At 51.1% G+C, this 11,892-nt stretch overlaps 1 protein-coding gene across 3 annotated transcripts in view; it reads left to right on the top strand.

Moving 5' to 3' along the window:
* The window catches only part of LSS (lanosterol synthase), a 31,086-nt gene extending 22,039 nt beyond the window's left edge, over window positions 1–9,047 (top strand). The window contains exons 18-22 of one of the 3 annotated variants that reach the window (XM_025863498.2): window positions 3,744–3,809; window positions 4,323–4,403; window positions 4,993–5,163; window positions 6,143–6,221; window positions 6,744–9,047. In XM_025863498.2, the coding sequence (XP_025719283.1) occupies window positions 3,744–3,809; window positions 4,323–4,403; window positions 4,993–5,163; window positions 6,143–6,221; window positions 6,744–6,875 (529 nt within the window). In that variant the 3' untranslated portion in view covers window positions 6,876–9,047. Of the gene's footprint in view, window positions 1–1,190; window positions 3,719–3,743; window positions 3,810–4,322; window positions 4,404–4,992; window positions 5,164–6,142; window positions 6,222–6,743 lie in introns of those variants that run through there. The other 2 variants (XM_073888916.1, XM_073888915.1) reach the window with 2 other exon arrangements.
* Window positions 9,048–11,892: the final 2,845 nt, after the last annotated feature.

Genomic DNA, 11,892 nt, shown 5'->3' with positions numbered 1-11,892 from the left:
GTTGAAAAAGGGAAAAAGGAAAATAAAAAAAAAACAGTCAACAAAAATTAACTTTGATGAAATAATGAATCATGGTAAAAGAAAAAAAAAAAAAGCCATGAATCTATGTGCAGTATTCCCCTAGCGCTGGAGTTCTCCCATTCTCCTTGATCGATCAACTGGTCTTGGCTTGCTGGCTGTTTGTGCTGATCTTCTGGGGGAGGGGCCTGTTGCCATGGTTCCCAAATGTCTTTGCCGGAGGCGGAATTGCCCCGCCCTTGTCGTCCGGGCTAAGGAAGCTGCTCCGGTTTGTTCTCAGGAGCTTTTGTTCCCTGCAAGCCCTCGGTACAGCTTTGGAGGACCAGGGCAGAAATGGTGGCCTCCCAATCTCCGCCCGGAGGAGCTGAGAACTCGGGGCCCCGCTCCTCAGTGTGCCCCCAGAGAAAAGCAGTCACTTCCGTGTCCCCGGTCTCCGGCCGCACTCCGTGGTCACCCGGCCTGTGACCGAGCGTTGCTATCTTTGGCACCCGACCCCGTGTGGAGTCTCCAAACCCAGCAGATCCCTGCGGTGCGCTCCCGTGGTGCTCCTCCCGGGGGAGGAAGGGGAGTCTCCCCGGCTCTGCTGCTTGTTGGGTCCCTGCTGGGGGAGCCGTGCCCCGACTGGGCTGCAGATCACATTTTATGGCAACCCCGAGCTGAGAGCCCGCGACTCTGCTCCATCTCTGCAGCCGGCTTCCCCGCTCCGATACCTGGGAGCTCTGCCGCACTCAGGCACCCCCGGTCTCTCTGTGACCCCAAGGGTCCTGAGACCACACTGTCCCGGGAGGATTCCACCCCTGCTTAGCCACTGCAGTGACATCCCTCCGCCGAGCCAACTTCTAAAAGGTCCGATTTTGTGCTCCGCGGCTCTATCACTAGCCAGAAGCGGCCGGCGGAGGCCCCTCCCCCGCCGTCTATCCTCCCAAATATCGCCTCGGATTCACTTCGCACGTCCTACCTTCCAGAAAGTGGTCGCTTTTCTGTTTAGAGTTGTTGCTATTCTTTTCTTTGATCTCCTGTTGAGTTCGTAGGTGTTCAGAATGGTTTGATCCCTATTCAGCTGAATTCCTGAGACCAGATGAAATCTAGGTCTCCTACTCCTCTGCCATCTTCGAAAAGTACTTTTTAAAGGATATTTACAACTGTGGTTATAGAGTAGTTTTCCCTTACAGTGTCCTTTTCAAGCTCAGGCTCTCTTGTGAAAGTGATGCAGGACTCGGAGGAGCTGGGAAGTATATTTTCTTTTTAGATTCTCTGGAAGAGTTTGTGAGAATTTGCACTATTTCTGCCTCAAATGTTTGGAGGCTCCATTTGGGCCTGGGGTTTCCTTTGAGGGAAGGTGTTAAATTTTTAATTACAGGTTCAGTTTTACTTGTTCTAGGACTGTATAGATTTCCTTTTCTTCGTGTTTGTATCAGTTTTGGGGATTGTCCCATATTAGCTCCATTTTATGTGGATCTGCACAGAGCTAGCCTGCAGTGTCCTGAAGAGCAGCTCCATCCCCACTGAGTCCTCATTTCCTTCCTGACGTTGGCGGCCTGGGCCTCTTGTCAGTCTTTCTTTCCTTTCCTTTCTTAAGATTATTTATTTTATTTATTTGAGAGAGCATGAGCATGAGCACGCGCATGAGCAGGGGGAAGGGGCAGAGGGAGAAGCAGACTCCCTGATGAGCAGGGAGCCCGATGTGGGGCTCGATCCCAGGACCCTGGGATCATGACCTGAGCCGAACGAAGGCAGACCCTTCACCAACTGAGCCACCCAGGCACCTCAGCAGCTTGTTGGTCTTACCAGGCTTTTCAAAGAAACCATCTTCAGTCTTTGATTCTATCATGGCATACGTTTGTTTATTTTTTTTTTGATGTGTTTGTTTTGATTTTATCAATTTTTGCTCTTTATTATATCTACTTTATTTCTTTTTCTAATTAGAACTTAAATGATTTTCAGGCTTTCTTTTTAAATGTGCACTTAAGTCTACGTTAAGTCTCGGTGTATCATTCAGTTAAAATTACTTTCTGTTTCTGCTGTGAGTTCTTCTCTGGCCAGGAGTTATTTAGGAGTATGTGGCTTTACTTCCAAACAACCGGAGGATTTTGTGGTTGTGTTTTGCTGGTTTCCTTCTGTTCGGGCAGGTGGTGCAGCCACTTGGGGGCACTGTGTTTTGTCCCGCTTCACTCACAAGGGCCTGGGGGTCCACATGCCCTATGCTGCATTGCAGCATAAGCTGTGGTCCCTTCCTCTGGGCACAGCTTGTCCGCAGTGACTGTCATGCAGACCTTTTCCCTTAATAGGTCATCATTTTAGGAAGTTTAATAAAGTGTGCTTCTTGGAGGAGACTTGGAGAATGCAGAAGCAAGTCGCTCTTGGCCGCAGGGAGGAATCTGTTAGGACTGCTTGATCCCACATTGCCGTGGGTCCTATGGAGCTGGTTCAGTCTGTGCTGCCAAGGTGTCTGAGCGGAGGGGACACTGTCCCCTGTCAGGTCGCATTCTCCTCCTGCAGGAGTCACAATGGTTGCAGGTATTTTGTTGTTTCAGTGGCCTCTTGGTTATTTCTAAATTTTCATTTCCTGCTTTTCCTTATTTTAACCTTAATGAGTGTTGTCTTATTAGATCTTATCTGGGACCATTATTTTTCCCTGGAGCCACAATGATTTTGGGGATAGCCTGTGTGGGGAGACCCACTGCCCTTGCCCTTTCCAGATGGTGTGGCCCTGGTCCCAGTCACATCACCCATTGGCCCGGACCGCCCTGCCCAAGGTGGGGGGCAACAGTGTGGGAAGCACAGGATGAATGTTAGTACCATGGAAATCTCTAGACAGTTTGAACAGAAGCGTTTAATCTTTAAATAGATGTTTTAATTTGTGATACTAAATTGTTAAATTTATTTGGGAGTTTTAGAGATAAAGTTTAAGGTAGCCAGGTACTCTGCTTGACTTGAAATTCTTCCTTAATTTCAAACTTACAGGAAAGCTATAAAAATACTATAAATAGTAAAAAGCATTCCTTGGGGCGCCTGGGTGGCTCAGGTGGTTAAGCGTCTGCCTTCGGCTCAGGTCACGATCCCAGGGTCCTGGGATCCAGCCCCATATCGGGTCCCCTGCTCGGCAGGAAGCCTGCTTCTCCCTCTGCTTCTGCCCTCTGCTGGTGCGCTCTCTCTCTTGCTCTCAAATGAATCAATAAAACTTGATGTCCCATCAACTTGGCTGCAGTCTGTTATTTGGAAACAAGTCCCAAGGGGAGGGCTGTCATGGGGGCGGGTATCTGCGCGTGAGGCTCTTGGGGATCACCTCGGAGGCTGTCTTCATACCTTCACTCCAGCCTTTTCAGGGAACCAGTTAGACTTAGGATGGATCTCTCTTCTCTCTGATTTTTGCTTTCTTTTTAAAATTTTTTAAATTTCTTTTTGTGTATTTCCTCAAGCTTGTGTCGCTGACATGATTGCGGTGGAACAGATTCTGTCTGTAGCTGCTTCTAGGGTGGGTGTGTCGCTGACTTCCACTTTCCTCCTGCACTGCTTTCTTCTCACCATGACTTTGCTTCTCCCTCCCGTGTCCTCTCATCCCTTTCTCTCTGACCTTTGTGTTTCTTCTCTCGACCGTTGGCTTCTTTTTACCTATTTTTTATGGGAGACCATGCTCGTTCGTCTGGGGCCGTAGGATGGGAGGAATCGGGGTAGGTGGATTGCTGTTTCCCCGCAGAGTTTGTTAGCATCGTCCTGTGTTCCAGGGAGACGCTCAAGCAGGGCCTGGAGTTCTGTCAGCAGAAGCAGCGGGCTGATGGCTCCTGGGAAGGGTAAGTGAGCTCCTGGTGTGCGGACGTGCCTGGGGTTGGGAGGGCTGTGCTCTCAGTGTGCTCACTTGTGTCCTTGTGCTACACCAGAAGTCTCTGGGAGTGAAGCAGCCAGCAACAGAGTTCTGGTGGACCTTGTTTGGGTCTGAGCACCTGGCCTCATCCCGGTGGTGCTTGCTCAGTTGTTGCTGAAGCAGTTTGACTGAGTGTGTGGGTGGGAAGGGCTCAGTGGCCTGGGGCCTGGTCCGTGTCTGTGATTACTCCCTCCTCTGGGTGTGGATCAGGGCTTATATCCTGTGAAGGCCAGGCCGGGTAGGTCTGTTTTGCTTAGCCTTAAATCCTGAGGAACAAGTTGGTGGCTTGCCGAAGGCCATGTGGATGGTTTTCTTGAAAATAACTCCAGCTTCCCAGACCCCATGATGGATCCAGTTCTCACAAGTCTGGCAGAATTCCTGTTGTTTTCCACACCCTTCTGAAGACACTGAAAGGCTGAGGTCCTCCTTTGTCTTCCTCCAGCTCCTGGGGGGTTTGCTTCACCTATGGCACCTGGTTTGGGCTAGAAGCTTTCGCCTGCATGGGGCAGACTTACCGCAGTGGGTGAGTAAGGGCATCTGCCCCTGGTGGGGTGGGGCTCTTCTCAGCAGGATGCTCTGCTGGGGGTGGGGTGTCTTTTCCTTTGATGTTGGATTTGGGGCGTATTTTGTATTTTTCTAATCAGTGAGGTTCCTGGCTTATGAGCTGACAGTGGCCTAGTAAAGACATTGGGCTGAGACCTTGCCTCACTGCTCTGGGAAGCTTCCGGCTAGTAGCCTGTGTATGAAGGAACACTCTGGGCTCACCTGGCCACCACCCCCAGTGGGACCCCCTCTGGGCTGGGTTGAGAGAAGGGAGGTGGCCTCAGGTCTGAGCTGTCCCCAGCCACCTCACCCAGCTCTGCTTTGTGCTGGGTATTTCGGGTTGGGGGTGGTCATGCCAGCGCGGTATCTGCAACCATGGAGCTTTTCACTATCTGGGAGGAAGGTGTCCCTGTGCCCTTCACATCACATGGTGGGTGGGCCTGGAGTGCAGGCTGCCCTATCCACCCGCTCTACTCCTCCCCATACCCCCAGGGAGGCCTGGCCAGTGGGTGATCTGTCCTGGGGCCTCCCTGGAGTGGTAGTGTCTCCCATCTTACTGGTCTCTGCAGGGCTGTGTGTGTGGCGGTCTCCCAGGCCTGTGACTTCCTGCTGTCCAGGCAGATGGAGGATGGAGGCTGGGGGGAGGAGTTCGAGTCCTGTGAGCAGCGGCGTTACGTGCAGAGTGCCACGTCCCAGATCCACAACACGTGCTGGGCCCTGATGGGGCTGATGGCTGTCAGGTGGGGGCTGTGGGACCCATCCCCGAGTAGTGGGGTTGAGAAGAGGAAGGACACTGAGCCTCGAGCAGGCAGTTCGGGTGGGGTGTGGGCAGCTGAACTCTGAGCAGGGATGGGAGGAGGTGAAGTGTGCAGGGCACGGGCATAGGTCTTTCCAAACGCGGGCTTCCTGCAGAGAGACTGCCTTTGAGAAGAAGACCACCCAAAGTGTCAGCAAGGGAGAGAAGAGGCCCGTATCCACAGGGTGCGGTGAGGCAGGTCCCTGCAGCCGGTCTCTTTGGGCCCTCCTGCCTCCACACATGTGTACGGGTACACGCAGACGCACACAGTATCCCGGTCTGTGCTGCCCTGTTGGCTTCGGAGTTGTTTGGGGAATCTTTCTAAAACCCCCCGAGGTTAGGCTACACCAGTGTGAACAGGAGCAGCCGAGTCTGTGGGGGACCCCTAAGGCAGCGTGCCCCCCACCGCTCCTGACCCCGGACCCCGCAGTCCGTCTGGTGTGTTAGCCCTTGCCATGATGAGTGAGGGTTAGCACACGTGACTTCCGTGGCCCTTAGAGGATCCTGAAGGCCAGTGGGCCTGGGTGGTGGGCATGAGGATTCCCCTCCTCCTGTCCTGGCGTGAGCAGAAGAGCAGCACCTGGTGGCCGGGGCCACTGGGGCAGGTCTGGAGCGGGCAGAGCCCTCATCCAGCCACGTTTGGGGGGCTGCCCACCCGGCTTGCTCACCTCCCCACGTGCTGCGTTCTGTGTTTCTCAGGAATCTGGGTGTCTGGGATTTGGGGTAGAAAATGTGCAGTAGTGGCCTGCCTTGCCAGCTCCCCTAGTGGGCGTGTCATGCAGGGCAGGTCCGGTCATCACACTGGATTTCACATCTGTGCATGCCTGGCTGCGTGAGGGTGAGGATGGAGCTTGGGTTGTAGCCAGAGGCGCTCTCCTCCAGAGAGTGGTGGCCGATGTGTTCAGTGCTTCCTCTTTCCCCAGGCATCCCTGCGTAGAGGCCCTGGAGAGAGGAGTCAGGTGTCTACTTCGGAAACAGCTCCCCAATGGCGACTGGCCCCAGGTATGCCAAGGAGGTTTGAGGAGCCCAAGGCTCCAGCCAACACTGACCTTGATTTGCATGATCATTTTCACACACCTGTGCTGCCCCCAGACCCCTGGTGGCATGCGTGTGAGCTTTGGGGTTTTGAGATTCATAAACACCACCAGTGAGAGCGTGTGTTGGAAGCAGGTCTATGTTTGCAGATGAAGCCCTGGCTCAGGCAGGTCTGGTGCTGGGTGCGGGGGTGGGGGTTCTGGGCACCCTCAGGCTCTGCCTGATGGCTCTGACTCAGCAGGGAGTGCAAAAGCCAGCCTTCACCTGTCCTGCAGACATGGGGTCACAGGGTCACATAAGGCTGACCCCCTCCCTTGGAGGAGCTGGTGACTCAGGCTGGAGGCTTTGCTGCAGCGCAGGGGTCCAGAGCTAGGGTGGCAGCAGCAGGACTGTCCAGGAGCTGCCCAACTGTCTGGCTGGGGTTTCCATTCAGGGAGTCCCTTAGCCACATGGTGGAGCCTTTGTGTTTATTTCCCTGTGTTCTTTCAGGAAAACATTGCTGGCGTCTTCAACAAGTCCTGTGCCATCAACTATACGAGCTACAGGAACGTCTTCCCCATCTGGGCCCTTGGCCGCTTCTCCCGCCTATACCCAGAGAGTGCTCTTGCCGGCCACCCTTGAGGGCGCCTGGCAGGTGGGTGGGTGGTGGGCGCAGGTGTCAGGCAAGTTCCGGTTGGAGCAGCTCGGGTGAGCTGCAGGAGCCCTGCCCAGGGGCCCAGTGCCCGTCACCACCCACTTCTGCATGGCGGGGCCAGGCTTGGGGCAGGGCTGGGGCTGGTAGCTTTAGATACTTGATTTTCAGGATAGGTTTAGTTCTTAGAAGAGCTTGTGGCGCTCAGGTGAGGAAAGGAACAAGCTGAACCATGACCCTGGAGGAGGTGTGGCGTGTTCTGCAGTACCTGGGCATGGCGCACATCCTCGCTATGGGGCTGGGGGTGCTTTCTTGACCAATATCTGAGATCTTGGAAGAGGGGAACCATGCCTCGTCTGTCTCCTGCCAGGTGCTGCCCAAAAGCCAGCTTGGCTGGGCTTGTCCCTGTGTGTTCTGTCTGTGGGGCTGAGGAATGTGACATCTTTTCCGAACAGCCCAGAGGGAGGCTGGTCCTCCCTGTTCACCCAGCCACCCAGGGCTCAGGAAGGAATGGGGACCAGACTTGCCAAGTGTCTGTGCCTGCTCAAAGGGGAGCCAGACGTGGCCGCCAGCCCTGTCCTACACCTCAGGCCCACCCATGCTGCATTACGGTCCTGCTAGTTGTGGGCGCCAGCGTCCTTCTCTCCTGAGTTGATAGCCTCTAGTGTCTGGTGCTGACAGAGGCACAGGCGGGAGGCCAAGCATGGTGAGGGATAAGGGCTCATGAGTGGTTTGGCGGTTAGCACTGTGGGGCACTGCCGTGTGCTGAGGGCAGCAGAGCAGTCCGTGCAGCTGGCTGGACAGCCTGACGTCCTGGTATGTGCTCTGAGCCGAAGTGACGGCCACATTTCCAAGGCAATGCCTCTTCGGTGCTAAACGTTTTAATTCCCTTCTGGCTCTATATCTGTTTGGTTTGATGTGCATGGATTTGGGGCTCAGGCTGAAAAAAACCTGGGTTCTGGACTTGCCTTTGACCTTGGAGAACAAGTGGCTCACATGCTCAGGGCTTCCCCAGGAGTGTGGCTGTGAGAAGTCACCAGGAGCTTTGATGAGAATAAAAGCCAGGCCTGGTGTTGCCCCTAGGGCCCCGGCCTGCTTGCCCACCCCAGTGCCCCGTCTACCTGCTGTTCCTCTGTACCACCTCCTGGACTGGCAGCATCCCCTGGCTGTGCTTCCTTGGCTGACCATCCTCCATCAGACAGCCAGATGTCTGAGTGCTCCCCTGCTCCTGCCATTCACTGCCCAGCTCCCTGGAGGACCTTCACCAAGACTTTGCACCATGTGGCCTTGACCCTGCAGCTCTCGTGGCCTTGAGTGCTGTCCCTGACTCTGCCTGGGACTTGCCTGCTTTGGGCCTTGGTCTAAGCCATTCCTCCACTGACCTCCTCTTGCCCCAAGGTGGTGCTTCTGCTCTGAGCCCTGCAGGCCTGGGTTGTGTGTGCACATAGATGGCCTGCCGGCTGCACTGGCTGCTGTGCTGTGGGGCACGTAGTGGGTGTTCAGTGGATGTCTGTTGAGTGTCAGCACTTTTTTCCAGACAGTTTAAATGAGTGTTTGTTTTGGCTGAAGGAACTGTTCAGATCTCTTTGAAATCTAGTGGGTTTGCTCTTGCACTTCTTTTCTTGGCCCATGTTCTCTACTCACTGGGGCAGCAGGAACCCAGGTGGTGATTTACCACAGTCTGCTCCTCGAAGTGGCCACTGCCCCTGGGAGACTCGCAGCCATAGCCGGATCACTGGACAGAACATAAGAAATGAAAATCTGCTTTTCTACTGAAAATGTTTCACTTCTGTGGCCAGCTACCTTAATAAAAAGACATGTGATTCCCTTAGGCTGAAGCACATCACACTTGTGTTTGATCTCATGTTGGGAACAGTCACAGATCTGGGGTTTTCTGAGACTGTCACTTGGGCACCGTGTTGGACAGTGGGCCACCACCTCATCAGTTTCAGGGGATAAGCATAACTGCTTCAAGATGAGCAGGTATGTCTCCAGTTATTTGAGGGGAAATTATGTGCCTCAGTCTGTTCTCATTAAGGAGTCGATCCCATTTACAATAGCACCTAAAACCATGAATTACCTAGGAATAAATCTAACCAAAGAGGCAAAGAATCTATACTCAGGAAATTAAAGAATGCTCATGAAAGAAATTGAGGAAGACACAAAGAAATGGAAAAACGTTCCATGCTCATGGATTGGAAGAACAAATATTGTAAAGATGTCAATACTACCTAGAGCAATCTGCACATTTAATGCAATCCCTATCAAAATACCATCACCTTTTTTCAAAGAAATGGAACAAATAATCCTAAAATTTGTATGGAACCAGAAAAGACCCTGCATAGCCGAGGAATGTTGAAAAAGAAAAGCAAAGCTGGTGGCATCACAATTCCGGACTTCCAGCTCTATTACAAAGCTGTCATCATCAAGACAGTATGGTACTGGCACAAAAACAGACACATAGATCAATGGAACAGAATCGAGAGCCCAGAAATGGACCCTCAACTCTATGGTCAACTAATCTTTGACAAAGTAGGAAAGAATGTCCGATGGGGGGAAAAAAAATCTCTTCAACAAATGGTGTTGGGAAAATTGGACAGCCACATACAGAAAAATGAAACTGGACCATTTTCTTATACCACACACAAAAATAGACTCAAAATGGATGAAAGACCTAAATGTGAGACAGGAATCCATCGAAATCCTAGAAGAGAACACAGGTAGCAACCTCTTTGACCTCAGCTGCAGCAACTTCTTCCTAGAAACATCGCCAAGGGCAAGGGAAGCAAGGGCAAAAATGAACTATTGGGGCTTCATCAAGGTAAAAAGCTCTTGCACAGCAAAAGAAACAGTCAGCAAAACCAAAAGACAACCGACAGAATGGGAGATTTTTGCAAATGACATTTCAGATAAAGGGCTAGTATCCAAAATCTGTAAAGAATTTATCAAACTCAACACCCAGAGAACAAATACTCCAATCAAGAATGGGCAGAAGACACAGACAGTTCTGCAAAGAAGACATGCAAATGGCCAACAAACACATGAAAAAGTGCTCAACGTCACTCGGCATCAGGGAAATCCAAATCTAAACCTCAATGAGATACCACCTCACACCAGTCAGAATGGCTAAAATTAACAAGTCAGGAAACGACAGATGTTGGCAAGGTTGCGGGGAAGGGGGAACCCTCCTATACTGTTGGTGGGAATGCAAGCTGGTGCAGCCACTCTGGAAACAGTATGGAGGTTCCTCAAAAAGTTGAAAATAGAGCTACCATTTGATCCATCAATTGCACTACTGGGTATTTACCCCAAAGATACAAATGTAGGGATCCAAAGGGGTATGTGCACCCTGATGTTTATTTATAGCAGCAATGTCCACAATAGCCAAACTGTGGAAGGAGCCAAGATGTCCATCGACAGATGAATGGATAAAGAAGATGTGACACACACACACACACACACACACACACACACACACACACACACAATGGAATATTATGCCGCCATCAAAAAGACCCGAAATCTTGCCATTTGCAACGACGTGGATGGAACAAGACAGAGGATCTTAGGGGAAGGGAGGAAAAAAATGAAGCAAGATGAAACCAGAGAGGGAGACAAACCATAAGAGACTCTTAATCTCAGGACACAAACTGAGGGTTGCTGGAGTGGTGGGGGTGGGAGGGAGGGGGTGGCTGGGTGATAGACATTGGGGAGGGTATGTGCTATGGTGAGCACTGTGAATTGTGTAAGACTGATGAATCACAGACCTGTACCTCTGAAACAAATAATACATTATATGTTAAAAAAAATAGGAAGGGAAAAATGAAGTGGGGGAAATTAGAGGGGCAGACGAACCATGAGAGACTATGGACTCTGAGAAACAAACAGGGTTCTAGAGGGGAGGGGGTGGGGGGACTGGTTAGCTCAGTGATGGGTATTAAGGAGGGCAGTACTGCATGGAGCACTGGGTGTTATACGCAAACAATGGATCGTGGATCACCACATCAATAACTAATGATGTATGGTGACTAACATAAAATAAAATTAAAAAAAATCAAGTTCTCAACAAAATAGACTCATAAATATAGACCAAACTGCTGGATGCCAGAGGGGAGGGGGTGGGGGGACGAGTGAAATAGATGAAGGGGTTTAAGAGTACGAACTTCAGTTACCGCAGTCCCGTTGTGTGGTGACGGGGTTACTGTGCTTTGCGTGGGGAGCACTAAGTAACGTACCTAGTTGTCGGGTCACTGTACTGTACGCCTTATGTCAGCTGTACTTCAGATCAAACAAAATCAGGTTCTTTCCTGGGCAAATCGTTAAAGACGTCTTAATTCAAATTATTTTTTGGTACTGGGCACAGATTTTGAGTATTACGCTGGGAACTTTTTGCCATATTAAGATTTCTGTATTCACCATGATGGAAACTTCAGACCTTCCCTTTGAGGAATTCTCTACCTAGAAATCCTTAATTCACAGTGAAAACTCATCTCTGAGAAAGTACTTTTCCTTACTGGACATAATCAGTATTGCTCCATATATTTATGTTTTACTTAGGCAATAAAATATTTCAAAAATTAATGCTATCTCCTGTTGCTTCTTCATTCTTTTCTCAACTCTGCAGATAGTCTAGTTATAGGTTAATTGGTCATTGACCAATTTTCATTTGATTTATTTTCATTTCCATCTGCAATATAAATTTTTATTTATGATTCACTTTGATTGAAAAAGGAATTAAGGGCAGAAACAGGAGGCAAAGGGGAGTCAGTGGGACCTGAGGCACATGCCGGGGTTGGATCCGTTTGCTGTTGTGACCTCAGCTTTAGTGCTCAGCTTTCTAGGAGGTGGCTGGAGCTTATACACAATAGCCCTGTGATCCCACTGGTTGCAGGTGGGTCACAGCACCTCCCTGTAAGGCATCTGCTCGCAGCGGGATCCCATAATAGCCGCCCGCACAGGTGGCAGTGGAAGGAGGTTAAGGATGCCACTCTGGAGAGCACTAGGGCC

The sequence above is a fragment of the Callorhinus ursinus genome, unplaced genomic scaffold, assembly GCF_003265705.2.
Source record: "Callorhinus ursinus isolate GAN/ISIS: 27379988/994484 unplaced genomic scaffold, GSC_fseal_2.0 scaffold98, whole genome shotgun sequence".
Lineage (NCBI taxonomy): Eukaryota > Metazoa > Chordata > Mammalia > Carnivora > Otariidae > Callorhinus > Callorhinus ursinus.
Note: the sequence above shows the minus strand (reverse complement) of the source record. Positions and strands in the feature narration are given on the sequence as shown.